At 53.4% G+C, this 20,945-nt stretch overlaps 1 protein-coding gene across 7 annotated transcripts in view; it reads right to left on the bottom strand.

Annotated features, from left to right (window-relative positions):
• Window positions 1-20,945, bottom strand: part of PNPLA7 (patatin like phospholipase domain containing 7) — a 63,155-nt gene that overhangs the window by 17,829 nt on the left and 24,381 nt on the right. For 6 of the 7 annotated variants that reach the window (XR_003523734.2, XM_027615850.2, XM_027615851.2 and 3 more), the window contains exons 16-22: window positions 13,415-13,492; window positions 11,727-11,932; window positions 10,620-10,751; window positions 9,715-9,838; window positions 9,092-9,205; window positions 8,093-8,162; window positions 4,193-4,342 (exon numbers count right to left, since the gene is read on the bottom strand). Coding sequence is in view for 6 of the 7 variants with exons in the window: in XM_027615850.2 (XP_027471651.2) it covers window positions 4,193-4,342; window positions 8,093-8,162; window positions 9,092-9,205; window positions 9,715-9,838; window positions 10,620-10,751; window positions 11,727-11,932; window positions 13,415-13,492 (874 nt within the window). In the remaining variant the exon portion in view is untranslated. The remainder of the gene's footprint in view (window positions 1-4,192; window positions 4,343-8,092; window positions 8,163-9,091; window positions 9,206-9,714; window positions 9,839-10,619; window positions 10,752-11,726; window positions 11,933-13,414; window positions 13,493-20,945) is intronic. The other variant, XM_027615854.2, reaches the window with a different exon arrangement.

The following is a 20,945-nucleotide window of genomic DNA, read 5'->3' as shown; positions in this document are numbered from 1 at the left end:
TGAAGAACCTAACTTTATACCTTGGGTAACTAGGAAAACAACAGCAACTAAACCCAGAACAAACAGAAGAAAGGAAATAATCGAGATTAGAACAGAGATAAATAAAATGGAGAACAGAAAAACAACAGAGAAAACCAATGAAACCAAAAGTTGGGTCTTTGAAAGACTCAACAAAACTGACAAACCTTAAGCTAGATGAATAAAGAAGAAAAGAGATAAGACTCAAATTATTAAAATCAGAAATGATAGTGGGACATTATTGATCTTACAGAAATAAAAAGGAGGCACCTGGCTGGCTCAGTCAGCGGAGCACACGACTCTTGATCTCAGGGTTGTGAGTTCAAGCCCTATGTGGGGTGTAGCGATTACTTAAAAATAAAATCTTAAAAAAAAACAAAACACAACTATTAATGGGAAGAAACTTCCTCAGTATATGAAAGGCCACACGTAAAAACCTGAGCGGACATCACACTCAGTGGTACAAGACTCAGAGTTCTCCCCTAGGATCAGGAACAAGGAGAGGACGGCCGCCCTTACCACTTGCATTCGACAGTGTGCTGGAAGTCCCAGCCAGAGCACTTAGGCAGAAAAAAAAAAGAGAGAGAAAGAAAAAAGAAAAGCTATAAAAGGCATCAAAACTGGAAAGGAAAAAGTAACATCTCTGCTTGCAGACAATATGATCTTGTATGTAGAGAACACCAAAAAACCCATAACTAATAAATTAAGTTGCAAGATATAAAAATAACACAGAAGTCAGCTGTGTTCCTATACAATGACCATAAACCATCAGAAAAAAAAAGGGGGTTTAAGAAAAATAATTTATAATAGCATCAAAAAGAGCAAAGTATAAGGAGTAAACTTAACCAAGTACACCGAAACCCCCAAAACATTGCTGAAAGAGATGAAAGAAGACGTAAGTATGTGGAAACGCGTCCCGTGTGCATGGGTTGGAAGACTGAACATTGTTGAAGTGCCTGGACACCCAGGGCGAACCACAGAGTCAGTGCAATCCCTGTCAAAATCCCAATGCCATTTTTTACAGATAGAGAAAAACCAATCCTGAAATTCCCACGGATCTCAGGGACCCTGAACAGCAAAGCAATCTGGCAGAAGAACAGAGCTGGAGGCCTCACGCTTCCTGACTTCCAAACCTACTACAGCAATCAACACGGCGCGGTGCTGACATGAAGACAGACGTACAGACCGTGGGAGAGAAGGGCCCAGAAATGAACCCTCACCGATATAAAATGGTTCTCGGCAGGGTGCCAAGATCATTCAGTGGGGGGGGGGTCGTTTCTCAATAAACGATAGCAGGAAAACTGAATATCCATAAGCAAGAAAATAAACCTCTACTAAACTTCACACCTTTGACAAAAATTAGCCCCCAAACAGATCATTAAATGTAGACTGGAACCTCAGGGGGCGCCTGGAGGGCTCAGTCGGTCAAGTGTCCGACTCTTGGTTTCTGCTCAGGTCATGATCTCAGGGTTGTGAGATCGAGCCCCGCTGGGCATGGAGCCTGATGCAGGTTCTCTCGCTCGCTCTTTGTCCCTCCCCACCTGCCACACACACGCATGTCCTCTCCCTCAAATAAATGAATCAATCTTAAAAAAAAAAAGTAAAACTTTAGGCCTTTTGAAAAAACATAGAAGAAAACCTAGGCCCTAGGGCTAGGTGCAGAGGTTTTAGAAATGCTACTGAAAGCATGTTCCATAAAAGGAAAAAAACGGATAAAGTGGACTTCACCACAATTCAGAGTTCTGCCTGTGAAAGTGGACGGGGCATCAGAGGGGCGGCTGCACCCCCAGCCCAGCCAAGAGCCCATGTCTGGAGGGTTGGAGGAATTCTCAAACCTCAACAGTAAGAAAACAAAAAACTCAATCAGAAAAAGAGCAAAAGCCAGGACGTCATGAACAGATATTTCGCCAGAGGGGATGCGCAGATGGTAAAAAAGTACAGGGAGAGACATTCGGCATCGTGAACCATCAGAGAAACCAAGATGGAGCCACGAGCTGCTCTCACTGCCCACCCATCAGAGCAGCAGAAACGGGGCGCCCAGGTGGTGCAGTCGGTTGAACGCCCGACTCTTGATCTTGGCTCAGGTCACGAGCTCAGGGCCATGAGTTCAAGCCCCACACTGGGTGACACACTGGGTGTGGAGCCTGCTAAAAAAAAATAACGGCAGAAATAAACACCAGTAACAGCTCTGAAGGCCGGCGAGGACAGGCAGCGGTGGGGCTGCGGCAGGAGCACGCAGGGGTGCAGCCCTCTAGAAGGGCTGCACGTACACTGACCACACTCACCACTTGCCCAGATGTCCATCCAAAGGGAAACTTAGGCGCACACAAAAGCCTTTACACAAAAAGTCACAGAGCTTCACTGCTCCACAGTGAAAGGGCATCGTCTGAGCCAACAACACCTGTGTCCTGAGGTCATCTGTGCATGATTCCAGTTTTAGGGCATTCTCAGAACAGGCTCCGAGTTATGAGCTGCAGGGGCGGGGGCCTGCACCTGGTGGCGGTGGCAGGAACCCACCCGGGAGTCAGGGTGCCGCAGAGCGCACATCGACCCAGGTGACGTCGGCAGGCCCTCAGACCACACCAACGGCCTTCCTGACCTTGACAGGGTGCTATCGTTATGTCACCCGGGGGAAGGGTACATGATCCTCTCTTTACTGTTTTTGCAATTTCCTGTGAATCTGTAATTATTACAAAATAAAGTTTTTTTAAAAAACAGAGTAAGCTTCTATGAAAGCAGCACATCTCTGCTGCAGGACTTGGAGATGCTTTGTGTGCCCTGGACAGTGCGAGCGACGCCAACAGGAGATGAACAGGACCCCCACAGCTGGGGTGTCTGTTACAGTGAGTGCCTTCTGTGTTTTAGAGTTTTGTTTCGTTTTTTATTTTATTTATTATTATTATGTTATTTTAGTCACCATACATTACATCATTAGTTTTTGATCCATGATTCATTGTCTGCGTGTAACACCCAGTGCTCCATGCAGAATGTGCCCTCTTTAATACCCATCACCGGGCTCACCCATCCCCCCTTCCCCCTAGAATTTTTTTTTTTTTAAAGATTTTATTTATTTATTTCAGAGAGAGAGAGAATGAGAGACAGAAAGCACGAGGGGGAAGGGGGTCAGAGGGAGAAGCAGACTCCCCGCCGAGCAGGGAGCCCGACGTGGGACTCGATCCCAGGACTCCAGGATCATGACCTGAGCCAAAGGCAGTCGCTTAACCAACTGAGCCACCCAGGTGCCCTAGAATTTTGTTTTGAGATTAAGTTTTAAGGACCAGAGTAGTATCTTCCAATTTTATAAATCATTTTTATTTGGTATTTATTTAATGCTTTCTATTGTCAAATGTCTACATCAGGCAGAGTATTAAAATATACACTCTTCTCACAGACCCCATTTCAGGACAGTAATAGAACACTCACTGTATTTATTATTATGCCATTTTTAAAAATACAACCCCTGACATTTTCAGTATAACTACATCACAGAAAGTTGATCTACTATTATTATGGTCACTCACAGTTATCTAAAAACTTATAAATAAAGTATTAAGAATACAGAACACTTCGGGGCTTGTGGGCGGCTCAGGCGGTTGAGCGTCTGACTCCTGATTTCAGCTCAGGTCATGATCTCAGGGTCGTGAGACCGAGCCCTGCGTCGGGCTCCACAGTCAGCGTGCAGTCTGCTCATGATTCTCTCCCTCCGCCCCCGCCCCCGCTCCCTCTCTCAAATAAACAAAACTTAAAAAAAAAAAGGAATAGAGAACACTTTATGATTTTGGCAATTCCTAAGAGCTCAGGAATTTCTATTCCTCGTTCTCGAATTCCAACGTTTAACGGCTGTCAGGAATTTGAAAATACTACCCAAGCTCCCTGACCCCAACTGAGGGCATTTTCCACACGGTCAGTCAGCTCCTGCAGCCACTGCAGTGTCCCCCCGGGGTAGAAGGCTCCCTGAGCCACAGGTGCAGGGAGGCCCAGCCAGGCCCCCACAAGACCGTGTTTGCCACCAAGACGGTCAGGACGCCGGGCAGACACTCTCCTGCCCCCAGCAGCCCTCTCCCAGCATCCATAAGGCTTCCTGTGAAGGTGACCCTGATCGCACTTGCAGAAGGACCACGAGGCAAGGGGAGGAGGGCTCCAGAGGACCCTGGTGGCCTTGGGCAGGACTTACCGATGGCACTGAGGGCGTGCTTGAGCTCCAGGGCAAAGGCGGTGAGGGGCACATCCTCGGACACAGGCATGGCAGCCACCGTGGAGAGGTTGCCGGCGGGGTTCCCCGAGTCCCACTTGCTGCCCACAGTGTGCAGCCCAAACTGGTGACCTGCGGAGCACAGGGTCCTGCGTTGGCCTAAGAGGCTGGGCCGCGGCTGACAGTCTCTAATTGTTTCTCGAGGGCACCAGGACACAAGGGCCTGGGAGAGAGGAAGGGGCCCCAGGGCTTGCTCCAGGCCTCCATAACCAAAGCGTCTCGTGCCCACCCACCAGACCACCCTGCCTTTCCCATACTGTGAGCACCTTGCAGTTCACACACTCCAGGACTCAGGCCTCACTGATGAGAGGCACAGCATACAGAAAAGACCCTGAGACCCAGAGAAACCTCAGACGTCAGGCCCGCCTCCTGCGGTGTTTCCACTACGCACTGTAGAAACAGTGAGAGCAACCCGTGGGGGGCAGCAGCCTGAACCTTTGAGCAACAAGCCAGTGCAGTGAGAGCCTCCTGTCCCTGAGACCGGCTGTGAGGCCCAGGAAACTCAGTGCCTCCCTGGGGCCCCCACGGCAGCAGAGAAGGAGGCAGCAGGCCTGCCAACCCACAGAGTTGTTGGTTAGAGGGTCCCTGAGACTTTATTTCCAACAATGGAAATTTCTTGGCCAGGAGCACCTCCTATTTTCATGGAAGAGGTGGAGGGGGGGGCAGCCTCACTCTCCTGCTGGCCACATCCCAGGCAGACTCTGGTCTCCTGCAACCTGCACACGCCAAGGGCTCTCTTCCCGGCTCCCCGACTGCCTGCTGCCCTGGCCTGCTCCATGCTGCTCGCCTGGCCCAGCCAGCCGGCTGCCAACCCCCTGACTCCCACGCAGACCCCCCCCGATCTCTGCAGTGCACAGCCATGCACATGCACTGGCCACACCGGAGGGGCCCAGCTCCTCCAAGACAGCATCCATTTCTGAGTCCGCTCATCTCACCCTGGGTGAGGAACGGCAGTTTTGAGTCCCAGCTGTGTCCCTGCATGGCCTGACCCAGAAACCAGAGGGGACGCAGGACAGCAGAAAGAGGAGGCAGCTCAGAGCTGGTCCGGGGCAGGGAAAGAAAAGGCCATGAGCTGGTCGCTGGGTGCACACTGGGCGGCAGAGGGGCCTCTTTGCAGCAGTTTTCCTGCAGCTTCTCCTCTGGGAAGCCCCCTCCTTTCTGTCTTTTCTAGCGACCTCTGACGCCAGAACCCTCCGTCTGAGGCAGAACCAAAGGGGACTCTCTTGCTAGCTTTGCATGGCTCTCTCTTCGCCCTCACCAGAGGCACTGGGAGGTCCTGGTTCTGGCTAGGAGGGAGATAGGGCAGGCACGCGGCACCTAATGGCTGCTGACAATTGCTCAGAAGGGTGCACAGAGGAGGGCGGATGGGCTGTGGCCTCCACCACCACCCCCCCCCCCCCCCAGCTATAGCCAGGCAGGCTCCATCCCCCTCCCAGCCAGGTGCTGCCTCCAGGGATCTTTCCCAGGGCACCCAGCACTAAGCAAGCACTTGCCTGGGGCTGCAGACACAGTGGGGCAGAGCCCCCCAACTCTCCACACCCTGCACCAGAGCAGGGAAATCACAGAGAAAAGAGGGATGGAGAAGGAATTCTCGAAACCTAGCACGAAGTCCTGGGCTCACCCCCGCATGGCCCACGCGTGACACCAGCCGGCCTCCACACCGGCTCTGGGGAGTGCACAGTAGGGCAGACCAGAGTAATATCGCAAAGGCCTCGAGAACTAAACTAACGTTCAAACACAGTCAGGGCCAGGACATGCTCTGTGAATTTGAGCACCCCGACAGTCTGTTAAAACAGGAGATTTAAAAGAGAACAGAGTCTCATGACATCATGCCTGAAATACAGGATATAATCCAAAATTACCAGCTATACCAAAAGCCAATAAAATCTCACCTCGAACAACAGCGGAAAAATGACAACAGGTCATAGAATTTGGAACTACTTGACAAGGACAGTGAGGCAGTGACACAGTGATCATGACCAGTAAGACACCTGCACAACTACCAATGAAGACAAAGCCCAGAGCCAACGACCCTGAAGACCCACCACAAGAAACTATTCCATCTGAACACTGGGGGAAGGAGAAAACCAGCTGTGCCCCAAAGACCCCGCAGACAATAACAGGCCTGGCATCCGTGTCACTGGATTTCCGGAAGAGGCTAAAGAGGACAGAGCTGAAAGAACATTTGAAGAAATAAGGGCTGAAAACTTCCAAAGTTTGGTAAAAGACATAAATCTATAGATTCAAGAAAATGAGCATTTAGTCTCTAAAAACTAAGGACAAAGACAAAGTGTTGAACGCAGCCAGAGACAAAGCATGGGAAATGGACTTGGGAACAGCCATGTGTGGGCCTCTCATCAGAAGCCGCGGAGGCCGGTGGCAGCGTGTTCCCCCGGTGCCGCGACGAAGGGCCCCCTGGTGCAGCGGCGCATCCGCGAACAAGTCTTGGGGATGAAGTAAAACAGACAGCCTCAGATGAAGGGAACTCAGAGAATATGTAGCCAGCAGGGCCGCCGGGGTGAAGAGTGGCAGAGCGTAGGTATTCTAGATGATTCTCCGCCCGCGCTTCCACAGCAGGTTTGCTGGCTGAATGCAGACGTCCCCATGCTGCGTGAGGGGCTCACTGAGCACAGCTGCGGGGGCCACTCAGAGTGATGGGGCCATGAGGAACGGGAGCTGCGATCCCACAGCAGCTACGGAAAGCTCCCTGCGAAGATGCACACTGGAACCTCGAGTGAGAAATACGAGCAGAATACGCAAAAAGGCTGAAGGAACTCCAGAGAGGGTGGGCAGAGGAACTGGAGAAAGAACGTGAGGGGAGGACAGGCACCAGTCCCAGCCCAGGAGGGGCTGCTCCACACAGACGGTCTGCACACAAACTACACAAGGGGCCAGGTGGGGGCGCCTGGGGAGCTCAGGCGGCGAAGCATCCACCTTCTGCTCAGGCCGTGATCCCGGGGTGCTGGGACTGGTCAGCGGGGAGCCTGCTTCTCCTCCCTCTGCCCCCCAGCTCATGCTCTCTCTCTCTCTCTCAAATATATAAAATCTTAAAAAACATACAAGTTGTCAGGTAGGATGACAAAAACGCAACCCAATTGCGCCTTCCACAAGAAACCCGCTTCGAACATAACCAGTAACACCACGCGCTGGGCCGTGCTTCCCACGTCCGCCCCGGACCTCAGGGCGTGGCCTCGTTTGGAAACAGGTCTTTGCAGATGTACTCATCGAGATGAGCTGCACCGGATTCGGGTGGTACCGGCACGCTCTGCTGCTCCATGGGGCACACCGGCCACCCCAGTGCCCAGCTCACTGCCAGGAGACACAGGGCCGCCCTCCCACAGCTCGCAAACGGGCATGGGGCACAGACTACACAGGAGGACGAGGGAGTGGCGGGACGAGCCAGTGCATTGAAATGAAGTAGAAAAGGGAAACTGAGGGGTGCAGGGCTTGGGGTGGCCAGGTGGGTGTGGGGCTCTGCTGAAGGGGTTCCGGCAGAGGGCACAGCAGGCCAAGGCAGGTGCAGGCGGTTCCCGCCGCTGCTGACCAGGACAGGGGGCCAGCAAGTATTTCACAGAGCACTTTTGCAGAATTAGAACCAGAAGAGAACACATAAGCTGACAGGGAAGGGCCCAGCACTGGAGAATCACCTGTTCAGCTCGGGTCAGACAACGGCCTCCCACCAGTACCCCCCAGTGCCAGGTTTAAATCCGCGCTCCACGGCGGACCAGGGCTTCCCTCCCGCACTGCCCACGCCCAGGCCTGTAGCAGCCACGGGGCAGGTGGGGCCTCTGAGGCAGGAGGGCGGGGCTCCCCAGGACACACCTTTTGCAGTTCCCTGCTGGAGGCTGCCCAAAATCTTCTCACCCAAGAGATGAATCAGCCGCGTCACAACCTGGGGGCAGAGAAAGAAAGGAGGCCACACATTTAAACCAAGAAGAGAAGCACCCTGGATCCACATTTTCGAAACCACCATGTCTGTAAACCCCTCTGGGCTGAGGGCAGTGGGGTGGTGGCAGGCTGGTCACTGGGAGGGGGGCCCCAACTCTATGGGATGAGGGGCTGCCCCACAGAGAGCCCACCGGGGGCCAGCAGGTGTGAGGGGCACATGTCCTGTGACCTGGCACCCGAGCCAGGGTCTCTTTTTACTTCCAGGGCAGGGAAGCACCAAGGGAAGCCACGACCACCCTACCAAACTGCCTTATCCAAATTCCGAGTTCCCCTTTCCCAAGATGCAGAGCAAGAAAGCCCTGTACTGTGGGAACCACACATCCTTGTACTTGCCCCTGCCTGTCCTGAGACTCCTCGCTGGTTTTATTATTTATTTATTTATGATTTTTATTTATTTATTTGAGATAGCGAGAGAGCGCAAGCTGGGGGAACAGCAGAGGAAGAGGGAGAAGCAGGCTTCCCGCGGAGCAGGAAGCCCGATGCGGGGCTCGATTCCAGGACCCCGGGACCATGACCCGAGCTGAAGGCAGATGCTTAACAACTGAGCCACCCAGGCGCCCTCCTCACTGGTTTTAAACACCACGTGGGGCATCGCTCGTCTTGTGGAATGGGCCAGGCAGGCTTCACTCGCTGGGTCCCCGCGACCCCCTCCTGCCTCCTGGCAGTGCCCAAGTCATCTGTCCCAAGGCCCTTATCCCCAAGTGCTGGTCCACACAGACACTTCCTTTAAAACGTGCAATCTGCCTGCTCCAGGTCACTCCAATCTGCACCTCACTCCGGTACTCAGAAGGATGCAGGCCGGTGCCTGATAGTCCTGAGTTCACGGTCTGGATGTCCCGCTTCCTGAAGGCAGCCCGCAACAGGAGCGCTTACCTGTGGGTACCTGCGCTTGATGGATGTCAGGGCTCCTGTCGGAAGCTTGGCCAGCTCGGAGTCCCGAACGGCATGCACTGTCGTCGCCCTGGCCTGGTGGGTGAGCGTCTCCACCTGAAGAAGAGAGGCTGGGGAAGCACAGCCATACTGCTCATGCCCTCCAGCCCTGCAGACCCAACCAGAAGGCAGAGCACATGGCCGCCCTTCTGGAACATGGTGTATGGGGCAACAGGAAAGAAAGGCGCCAATCCAGCCATGCCTGTGCTGTTGGAGGAGCATCAGTGAGGGCTTGTCAGAGGGTGTGCTGCCGGCAGCACTGGGGCCTGGGGTCAGGCACCAAGAAGACACCAGCCTAGCCGGGGCCTCGTCCTACGTAAGTCTCAGAGGAACCACCTTGGGGCATGTTTTCCTGGTAGGGGTGAAGGGGCTGCTCCAGGGTCCCCCCCAGGGAGACGCAGCCAGCCACTCTCCCTGGAGACTTTCAGAAGTGACTGTGCCACGAAAGTCAGCCCCCCAGGAAAGGTGTGCCCCAGACTAGGCGGGTAGGAGCCCTCCTCAGGCCACTTCCACGGGCCAGTAGCCACCCTGGGGCAGAGCATGGTGAGGAGGGAGCCCGGCCCTACCACACCAATGAGGTCTCCGCGGCCATACTCCCCCGCCAGTCGCTTTTTGCCGTCGTCCTTCCGGATCACCGAGCGTAGCCGGCCACTGAGGACGATGTAGGTGCAGTCTGACTTGTCCCCCTGCCTGCGCGGACAGAGGCTGTTGGGTGCGGAGGGGCAAGGCCAGGAAGCCCTCCCCCATTTGAGGTGGGGGAAAAAAAATGCAATCTTCTCACTGTATTTTTTTTTTTGTTTTGGAAAATACAGTTACTTTCCATTAAGAAATATATACGCCAGGGGCCCCTGGGTGGCTCAGTTAAACGTCTGCCTCCGGCTCAGGTCAGGATCCCGGGGTCCTGGGATCGAGCCCCGGTTCGATCGTTGGGCTCCCTGCTCAGGGGGAGTCTGCTTCTCCCTCTGCCTCTGCCCCGCCCCCCTGCTTCTGCTCATGCACTCGCAGACACACACACTCTCTCAAACAAAATCTTTTAAAAAAATAACGTTTTAAAATAAATAAAAATACATATGCTAATATATAAACGGCTTATTGTGATTTTTAAATAAATGATTACATATTTAAAACGTCCTTAGTTTTAATTTTCAGTACCATGAAGATCGACAGCTGTAACCGCATCTGTGTGACACGGAGCTAGGGTGCCCAGACGACACCCCAGGGGGACATTCAGCACATGAGCACCTTCATCAATGCCATTTTAACGTCACCTCTGCTGGGCCATCTCAAAGGATAGTGTGGATTTGCAGCGAATGACGTGGAAAGATGCCCATGAGAAAGCGTGTGTGTCTGAGTGTGTGTGCACGCACACGGGTGTGGTGACCTCGGGGGGCAGAGCCGCATCTGTCAGCGGCACCGTTTTCCCAGTGGAGACAGTGCGGAGGGCAGAGACCTGCACCCCTGTGGGCCCTACCTGTACACCGCGCGCCCGGCCTCCACCTCCATCCAGTCCAGCGCGAAGTCGATCTGCCGCACGAAGGATGACACCCGCTTCACCACGGTGTGTGCGACACCCAGGACCACAGTCGGCTGCTTCCGCATGATTCTGCCAAGCCAGCCCAGAGTCACGCCTGCCCCACCACGGCCTACAGCCGACCCCACCAGGGCCAGCCCTTCCCTCCAGGCCACAGCACTTGAGGAGTTGGCAGGACCCACACCCCCATTTATCAAACGGTGATGCCACGTAGCAGGTGACAGAGACACAGGCCCAGGGCTAGGACAGAGCTCGGTGCCCACTCGGCCACCTGCTCCATCATGGCCCATGTACACCGAGCACCCAGCAGCCCTGGGAAAGCCCACGGAGCCCCCTGCCCACTGCCATCTACCTCACAGATGTGCTCAGAGCACAGGCCTCACATGGGGTCTCGGCCCTGGGAGTGCGATGCAAAGTCCCTGCCCCCCACAATGTGCCCTGAAGTCCAGAGTGGGTGGAGAAAGTGGCCGCGGGGGGCACAAGACAGGGTGAGGCTGAGAGGTCGGAGGGCAGCAACCACACGGGGCCTCGAGCCGGGAAAGGCAGTGGGTGGATCCTGGGCACGATGGGGTCCCTGGCAGGCTCTGGCCAGCAGGAACACAATGGACCTGGTACCCTGGTTGCTGCGTGTGAACAGGCTGCTGGGGGTGAGGGCAGAAGCAGGGCGTCTCCTAGGGTGTGGAGGCTTCTGGAAGGCAGCAGCAGGGGCATGGTCAGCTCAGGGGCTGCCAGCCGGACTGGGGCCCCTCCAGGACTCGGCCCAAGTGATGGGCAGGTAAGAGTCACCAGTCACAGAGCAGACAAAAGCGGGAGCAGAAGCAAAGTGGGGGGAAATCTACGGTTCAGCTTTGAACAACAGATTAAGGAAGCCCCTGAGGCCCCCCGGAGGATGTCAGGACAGCAGGCCGACGCACAAGCCTGCACTCAGGAGGGAAGTCTGGGGGGAGACGTGAATTTGGTACATAAAGACCCAGGACTGGATGAGATTGCTCAGGACACCAGTCAGACGACGTCTACAGGGCAGGTCGGGGCCCAGCAGGGACTCACTCATAGAAGTGTGCCTTGGAGATGGAGAGGAAGCTGCAGTCCCTGTTGGCCTTGATGGTGAAGATGAGGGGCTCCCCCGTGAGCACGGCCAGCTGCCCCACCACTTCCCCAGGGCGCACCACGAACAGGCAGGTGTCCCCCTCACTGTCGACCTTCCGCTGGTACACGTGCAGCAGCCCCGAGACCACGAAGAGGATGTTCACGTCCTGACCAAACAAGGGGTGTGGGCCGGAGACCACGGGGGCTGCCCGCGCTGTCTCATGTCACTGTTCCTGGGCCCAGGCTCTCCCAGGAAACGTGTCAGCAGCATCCACGGTTTTATCGTTTGATTCTCTTGTGGCAGAGAGGCTAGCCATGGAAGCATACCCCGCCCACACGTCAGCTGGTCGCCCGCACGTCAGCGGGTCTGTGCCGCCCAGGTGCTCCCTTCTCTCTCCACGCGGCCCTGCTGAGTCTCCCCGACCCCACACACGCCACATGTCTGCCAGGTGTGCCTGTGAGAGATTCCGATGCCCACCTCAACTCACCTGTGTCCATCACCTGGCCTCTCTCCAGACCTGCTCACCCTGCTCTAGTCGGGCCCCTCCGCTCTGGTCCGAGCAGGAAAGGGCCAGTGCAGGGCTCTGGGAGGCCCGAGGCCAGAGGCTTGGCCCTCAGGGTCTGGGAGGCCAGGGGCAGACAGAGGCCGGCTCTGCACCCCGTGCCCCCCACACAGCCTCCGAGGAGCCCCGGGTACTGTGCGCCACAGAAGGCAGTAGCGAGGACTGAGGCCTGCAAGTAGGTGAGGGCTTTCCTGACCTGTGGCCCAGACTGACCGGCATAAGAGAGTCAGCCAGCAGTCCGCTTCCTCTGGGGAAAAGGAAGACCCTTTCCTGGTCATGGCACACACACGAGGGAAGAAGGGGGAGGGGAGAGGCAGGGACACCGATGCCCTCGGACAGCCTCAGACAGTCCCCTCGGGGGCCTGACGCCACCTTGCCCCCGAGACTGGACCGCCTCGCCTTCCCCATCCAGGGCCCACAGGCTCCTGCTGCCTGGGCACGTCTGTCCCCCAAGTCTGCACAGCCAGCTGCCATCACCTGGACCCCTATGAGGCAGGAGTGGAGGCCCAGGCTCGGTCTGCTCTCCCAAGACAGACCCGTCTCACCAAAGCTGCTCTAAAAGCAAACTAGGCAAAACACCGTCCACCGTGCTAGCGCAGGAGCCAGAGAAAACGCAGCTCCGAGAGAGACCCCCAGACCACACCAGCACCAGGGGAGACGAGCTCCCAGGATGGCAGAAGCTGTGGAGGTTATCTTTGCCTGCCCAGTAGAATGTGGCTTTCAGAATCAGAAATTAGGTCCATTTCATTACAAAAATATTTTTCATCTGTATTTGGATCTGAGAATTGAGGAAACAAAAGCATCTCTTCTGCACCTGACTGTGAAATCAGTGATGACTCCTATACAAATGCACATGCGCGAGTGTCCATGAGCGTGCACACGCACCCTCCCCCACGAGGACAGGCCCACAAGCCTGGGGTAAAGAGAGCATACCACAGAAATGGGGATGACAGGCCCTGCATCACGCGTCCAGCGCGTGCCCAGGCTGGGCCACAGGGAGGCTGCTCCTCAGCGCTCCATCCAGCACTGGCCACAGCACTGGGCAGGCCTGGGGACCGCTCCCTCCCACCGCAGCCTTTTACTCACCTGGTCTCCCTGCCTCGACACCACTGTGCCCCCCGGAACATGGAGAAGTGTCACCCGGCCATCCAAGAGCGAGGGGTCCTAAAAACAGGAATGCAGGAATCAACACAAGGAGCGTGGACACGCGCTGAGGACCACCACCAAGCTGGACCCTGCACAGCCACCCATGCAGACTGAGGCCGTCGGCGCGGGACACCCAGTCAGGGGCCCCGGGGTCTTGTGAGCTCTACCTCCAGGAGCTCAAGCGGGCTCCCACAGGAAATGGAGAAAAATGCCCTTGGGTCTCAGCGGTTGGGGGGGGCAGGGACCATTTGGGACACACACCGCCCCCCCCCCCCCAGAGCATTCTGTTCTCCACAGGCTTGCCCTCAGGGGAAACAATTTCAGCAGAGCCTAGCCTGCTGGTGTCCCTCGGGGCTTCGGTGACCAGAGGAAGGAGAGGCCGGGGTGAAACACAAGTACGATCGATCCTGACACACAGCCCTCGCTGAAGACAGACCAGCGCAGGGGTCATGGCGTGTCCCGCTCCCCACGCCTCACCGCCACGTCACTCCACATCTGTTGACTGCAGTGCCTTCTCTTTCTTTTCTCATCAATTTTAAGTTTAATATAACAAATGTTAAAAGCAGCAATTCAAAACCATGAATGTTTTCAAAGGCTCACGGGGTTATTACAAGGTCAGTTGGCAGTAATGCAGCTACTATCCGGCATGGATGAAATGCTGGGGTGTGGATGGAGTTAGGGTATGTTGACGTCCCACACCCAAGGGTATGCTGACGTCCCGAGGAAGACACCCCCCACCGTTCCCCCTCTTCAAGCCCAGAGCCTAGAGAGCCTGAGTGGGAGGTGCAGGTGCACCGAGGCAGGCCTTGCTCATCCTCTGCTTCCTCAGAGGCCTAGAAAGCAGGCCTGGGAGGTTGCTGTGCCCTCAGAGGTCAGGCAGGAGCCACAGACTGGATCCCAGGTTCCACACCCCTACTGGGCTGGGGCTGGCTTCTCCACTCCCCTTCCATCTGGCCCCAGGTCGGGGCTTCTGTGGCAGCAGCCGTGGGGCTGAGAAAGAACTGGGCCCAACCCCAGCTGCTCCCTGCCTGGACCACGCTAGGGAAGCGGAGGGAGACCGCAGTTCCTCTGACCAGGGACGTTGTATCCCACTATCAAGAAACAGCCACGAGGTGCACAAAACACACACGGGCAGAAGCAGACGCAGACCGGCCAGGGGTGCTGGAATTTTCCGACCAGAATTTTAAACAACTGTGGTTAATATAGGCTAAGGGCTCTAGGATAAAGTAGACAGCATGCAAGAACACACAGAGGTGGAAGTCCTGAGAACCACAGAGAAAAGCTGGAGATAAAGACAGGGTGGCAGAAATGAGCCCTCTGACGAGCTTGTTTGCAGACTGGACCCGCTGAGCAGAGTCTCGATGCTTGAGGACACAGCAACAGAAACCCTGAAATTGAAAAGCAAGCAAGCAAACAAAACTGATAAACAAAGAAGACGATACCCAAGGACTGTGCGACAATGATAAACGTGTAACATACATGTGACGGGAAGGCCAGGAGGACCCCCCCAAGTTAATGGCCCAGGAATGTCAGAGAACACCGAGCAGGATAAACGCCAAAAACCCACACCCAGGTGTGTACAGCACCTTCAAACTACAGAAAGTCAAAGATAAAGATCCTGGAAGAAGCAGAGAGGAGAAACACCTGACCCAGAGAACAAAGATAAGAACGACATCAACTTCTTGGAAAGCACGTGAGCAAAAGGAAAAAGGCAAATATTTAAAATGTCGAGGAAAAAACACACCAACCTAGAATCCCGTACCCAGTGAAATCTTCCTTTAAAAGTGAGGGAGCAATGAAGATGTCTAACAAATGAGAACCAGAGACTTTGTTGCCAGCAGACCTGCCCCGAAAGGTGTTCCAAGGACTCGAGAGAGGAGGGGACCGAGGTCCAAGCCGCAGATCTCCACAGACAAAGAGCCCAGGAGAATCCAGCGAAGGCAAAATCAACACTTTCATTGTCCTCCTTTTTTTTTAAAAGATTTTATTTATTTATTTGGCAGAGAGTGAGCACAGGCAGAGGGAGCAGCAGGAGAACCCACGTGCCCGTTTTTTTTTTCAAGATTTTATTTTTATTTTATACCCAGCATGGGGTTTGAACTCACAACCCTGAGATTAAGAGTCACATGCTCCAGGTGCCTGGGGCGCTTAGTCAGTTAAGCATCCACCTTTGGCTCAGGTCACGATCTCGGGTCCCGGGCTTCAGTCCCGCATCGGGCTCCCTGCTCAGGGGGGAGTCTGCTTCTCCCTCGGCCCCTCCCTCCAACTCACACTCTCTCTCTCAAATAAAATATAATATCTTTAAAAAAAAAAAATAAAGAGGGCGCCTGGGTGGCTCAGTTGGTTAAGCGACTGCCTTCGGCTCAGGTCATGCTCCTGGAGTCCCGGGATCGAGTCCCGCATCGGGCTCCCTGCTCAGCGGGGAGTCTGCTTCTCCCTCTGACCCTCCCCCCTCTCATGTGCTCTCTCTCTCTCATTCTTTCTCTCAAATAAATAAATAAAATCTTTAAAAAAATAAAAAATAAAAATAAATCAAAAAAATAAAAAATAAATAAAGAGTCACACGCTCCCCGGGAAGAGCCAGCTGGAAGCGCCCCCCCGCCCCTGTTCTTAACTGATCCTCAATACAGCAGCAACGCTGCAGTCACGCTGCAGTGACCCAAGGGTGGCAGGTCCGGGTGGCGTGCTTCCAAGCTCTCACACTCTACAAGGCAGTACAGTGTTGAAGAGGAAGACTCCGTTTCCCTATGCACTGAATACGCCCGACCCCACGGGGTGGGCTTTCCCACGCCCGGCATGCCTCCGGCTCTCTGCGACGCCTGCTGGGCAGCCTGCAAGTCAACTCAGTTTTGACCCCACAGGTTAGGGGCTCGGTCCCACCAGACTCCCCCCACTTCAGACGCCAGCCCCAAGGAGAGGGTCCCCAGGGTGCACACAACTTGCTGCACAAGGAACTGGCTATGAATTGGAGGTTCCCACAACCCCTTCCTCGAGTTCACAGAACTCTGGGAAACATGTATGCTCTGTCACTGGTGTGTTATAAAGGGCATGAGTCAGGAAGAGCCCAGTGGAAGTGATGCATAGGGCCGGGTATGGGGGGGGAAGGTCACGGAGCCTCTGTGCCCTCTCTGGGTGCACCACCCTCCCCACGTGGGTGTGTTCACCCACCTGGAAGCTCTCTGAACCCCGTAGTGTAGGGATTTCTGTGGCGGCATCATCACGTAGGCGTGATGGATTACTAATTCAGTCTGCAGCCCCTCCCCTCTCTGGAGGATGGGGGTAGGGCTGAAAGGGCCCAGCTTCTGACTGTGGCTTCGTCTTTTCTGGTGACCAGCCCCATCCAGAGTCACCTCAGGAGCTGTCAGGAGCCACGGGCAGAGACCAAAACACATTATTTCTCATCATGTCAGTGTAATTTGAAAGTGAACTCGGGTTAGGTGTAAATGTATCTTGCAAATTTAGGACAACCACTAAAAAAAGTAAAAAAGGAATATAACAAACCAGCTAAAAAAGGAGAAAAAACAGATCATATAAAATGCCCAATCAAAATTAGAAAGAGCAGAAAAAGAGTGGTAGATGAAAGTAACAAAAAACAAGGGCAACAAATAGAAAACTGTAACCAATGTGGTAAAGAGTAACCCGATTCTATCAATAATCACTTAAACATCAATGGTCTGAATGCCCCAATTAAAGGACAAAGATCGTCAGACTGGCTACAACAAAGGCCTAGTCCATGAAGGAAAGAATTTATAAGCTGGAATTCATTAAAATAAACAAATTCTGCTCAGTAAAAGACACTGTCAAGAGAATAAAAAGACAAACCACAGATGGAAGAAAATATTTGCAGAAGACACATCTGATAAAGGACTGCTATCCAAAACAAACAAACAACTTTTAAACTCAACAATAAGGACACAAACTACCCGGTTAACAAATGGGCGAAGACCTTAACAGATTCCTCACCAAAGACACACACACACACGAAAGCGTGCTCCATGTGATATGCTATCAGGGAAATGCACACTTAAACATTAACAATGACATACCACTGCACACCTACTGGAATGGACAAAATCCATTAACATACTGACAGCACCAAATGCTGGTGAGGATGTGGGGCAGCAGGAACCGTCACTCAAGGCTGGGGGACATGCAACAGGGTGCAGCCAGTTTGGAAACAATTTGGCAGTTTCTTGCAAAACTAAACCTACTTATACCATAAAATACAGCCCTTGCACCTCTTACTATTTACCCAAATGAGTTGAAAATGTAGGCCCACACGGACATGTAGAGTAGCTTTATTTAAAGCTGCCAAAACCTAGACACAACCAAGATGTAAGTGAATGGATAAACCGTGGTTCCTTCCAGACAACAGAATGCTGTTCAGCGCTAAAAAGAAATGACCTCTCAGGCCATGAAAAGACATGAGGAACCTTAAGTGAAGGAGGCCACACACTGTATGATTCAACAACATGGTGGAAAAGGCAAAACTATGGAGACAGTAAAAAGGTGGGGGGCTGAGGGAGGGATGAACAGGTGCAGCAGGGGGTTTTTAGGGCAGTGAACCACTCTGTGTGAGGCTGTCCCCACTCGCCCACAGAGTACACACCACCGAGAGAGCCCTGAGGTAACGCTAAGGACTTTGGGGGCGATGACATGTCCGTGCAGGTTCTTCTACTGTACCAAACGCACCACTGGGCGGGGGCGTCAGTACTGGGAAAGGCTGTGCTGGGCAGGCGGAGGGGGGCAGCAGGTATACGGGAAATCTCTGTGTTCTTCTCAGTTCTGCTGTGAACCTAAAACGGCTCTAAAATATAGTCTGTTACAAAAATTGAGTAAGTAGTGAAAAAAGACATTCGTGATACAGCTGAGGAGACGTGCCAACTAGCAGCTGGGTGGACTGTGGTGCGAGGCCTTTCCCACCTGTGAGGATCACACGCCACCGCTCAGTAGTGGCCACAGATAAAAAAAAAGTAGACATTCCAGATCTACAAAATGGAATAACCAAACTTGAGAACTCAACGCACAGGTTTAGCAGATTAGACACTAAAAGCAGAATGTGAACTCTGATAAAAACGTGTATATCAAGTTCAAGGACTTACAGGAATATGGGAAATACAGACAAAAGGGGGAAGACAAGGCGCCTGGATGGCTCAGTCGTTAAGCGTCTGCCTTTGGCTCAGGTCGTGATCCCGGGGTCGTGGGATCGAGCCCTACATCAGGCTCCCTGCTCAGCGGGAAGCCTGCTTCTCCCTCTCCCACTCCCCCTGCTTGTGTTCCCTCTCTCGCTGTGTCTCTCTCTGTCAGATAAATAAATAAAATCCTTAAAAAAAAACAAAACACCTTTTTGCACCAAAGATGTCTCAAGAATTCTTTCTTGGCCATTGGCTTCAAACCCTAATGACCTTCCTACATCAAAAACCACAATGAGATATCACCTCACATCTATCAGAATGGCTAGTATGGAAAAGACAAGAGGGGCTCAGTCAGGTAAGCGTCTGCCTTCAGCTCAGGTCATGGTCCCAGGGTCCTGGGATCGAGCCCCACATCAGGCTCCCTGCTTGGCGGGAAGCCTGCTTCTCCCTCTCCCACTCCCCCTGCTTGTGTTCCCTCTCTCGCTGTGTCTCTCTGTCAAATAAATAAAATCTTTAAAAAAAAAGGGTAAGACATAAAACATAAAGGAGAACACACATCCCACAGGAGCCTCTGAAGGAGAAGAGAGAAAATATGCAGAGGCAATATTTGAAGAGAAAATGCTGATAATTTTTCAAAAGGAATTCAGAGGTCCAGACTGAAGAAGCCCAAAGAATTTCATGTAAGATAAACAAAAAGAAATCCACGCCCAGTTCTGAAATTGCAGGAAAGCAAAGATGAGTGTCTTTTTTTTTTTTATTTTATTTATCTATTTGAGAGGGACAGTGAGCAAGAGCAGGGGGAGGGGCAGAGGGAGCAGTTGAGGCAGAGGGAGAAGCAGACTCCCCACTGAGCCGAAGGCAGACGCTTCACTGACTGAGCCACCCGGGTGCCCCAACAATGAAAATATCTTAAAAGCAGCAAGAGAAAAGTTATTTTCAAAGGAGGAAAGACCAGCACACGACTTTCTACAGTGACGCTGGGGCCGGGGACGGTACGCGGCTGCCAACATGTCACCTAGAGCTCACCTCAACCAACCGCCCTGCAAGCAGGGAGTCAGCCCACTGCAGCCTCTGTGCCGCTCAGGATGGGAGGCAGAGCCCGGCCAGAATGCTGCAGACACACAGCAACACAAGGTACAGCGGGAGGCTCTTGGCTTCTTTCCTCCTTCAGCCCCCAACTTTGGCCTGAAAGCTGACCCAGTCGGGATGCTATGCTGAGCCGTGGGCACATGTGACAAAAATGTCATGAAAAACACTCTTAGGACCAGAGGGCCAGGGAAGGCAGCTCCTGTGAGCAGGGCAGGTGTAGGAGGAAGCCTCCAGGAGGGCGGCCCCGTGGTAGAGCTATTCTGCTGTGCGTGCCCACCGAAAGCAGTGCAAGGAAACACAACAGAGGACCCCACAGACAGGTTTACGATGGGGGCAGGATGCTGGGCTAACCAGGAATCCATGAGCAAAAATATAATCAGTGCTTTCTTGCATCCTGCACAAAAATTAACTCCATCTCATTAAAACCCAAGAAAGGCAAAGCGATAAAACTTTCAAACAACAATATAGAAAACATCTTTATGAATCTGAAGTATGGAACTATTTCTTAAGCAAGGCATAAAAGCACTAACCATAAAGGAAAAGATTGGTAAGTTTACTGTGTTATAATGAAGAACTTGTGTCCACCAAACATACCATTCAGAAGGCAAAAAAGGCAAAAGCTAGAGCAGATCATGTGCAAAACCTATAATCAACAATGGACTTATTTAGAAAATATAAAGAAACCGTTAGAGTCAAAAAGGGAGACAGAACAATGGGCAGAAGTCTCAAACTGCTGCCTCCCAAGAGGCAGACAAAGTAGAAACGTGGAAGGCGCCCAGCCCTACTTGGAATCCAAAAAATGTGATTAAAACCAAAAGCTCTACTCAACACTGTGCCCGTATTTATCTGAAATGGAAAAGGCTGAAAACCCAGATCCTGTCATGCATGCAGGGCCAAGGAACCCCCGATCTAGGCGAGAGGTGATGCACAACCCCCGGGACACAGACATGTGCATGCATGTCCCTCCACAGCGTGGACACAGGATGGGCACGCACGGCGCATTCCTGTGCTGGCAGAGCCTTCAGGACTGGCAACCATGTGGGCAAGTCACAGGCACGATGCTGAGCAAGGAACAGCGGGCCCGAAGGACACACAGGATGAGTCCCACACAGAAAGTCCCCACGCAGGTGCAAGGCGGTGGTCTCCCTGGGGGCGAGGGGCTGCAGCCACGGAGGGCACACAACTGGTTTTGGGAGCAGCTAATAGTATGGTCCCTGGAATAGTGGTTCCATGGGCACCCACATTCT

This window comes from Zalophus californianus, chromosome 13 (assembly GCF_009762305.2).
Source record: "Zalophus californianus isolate mZalCal1 chromosome 13, mZalCal1.pri.v2, whole genome shotgun sequence".
NCBI classification, from domain to species: Eukaryota; Metazoa; Chordata; class Mammalia; order Carnivora; family Otariidae; genus Zalophus; species Zalophus californianus.
Note: the sequence above shows the minus strand (reverse complement) of the source record. Positions and strands in the feature narration are given on the sequence as shown.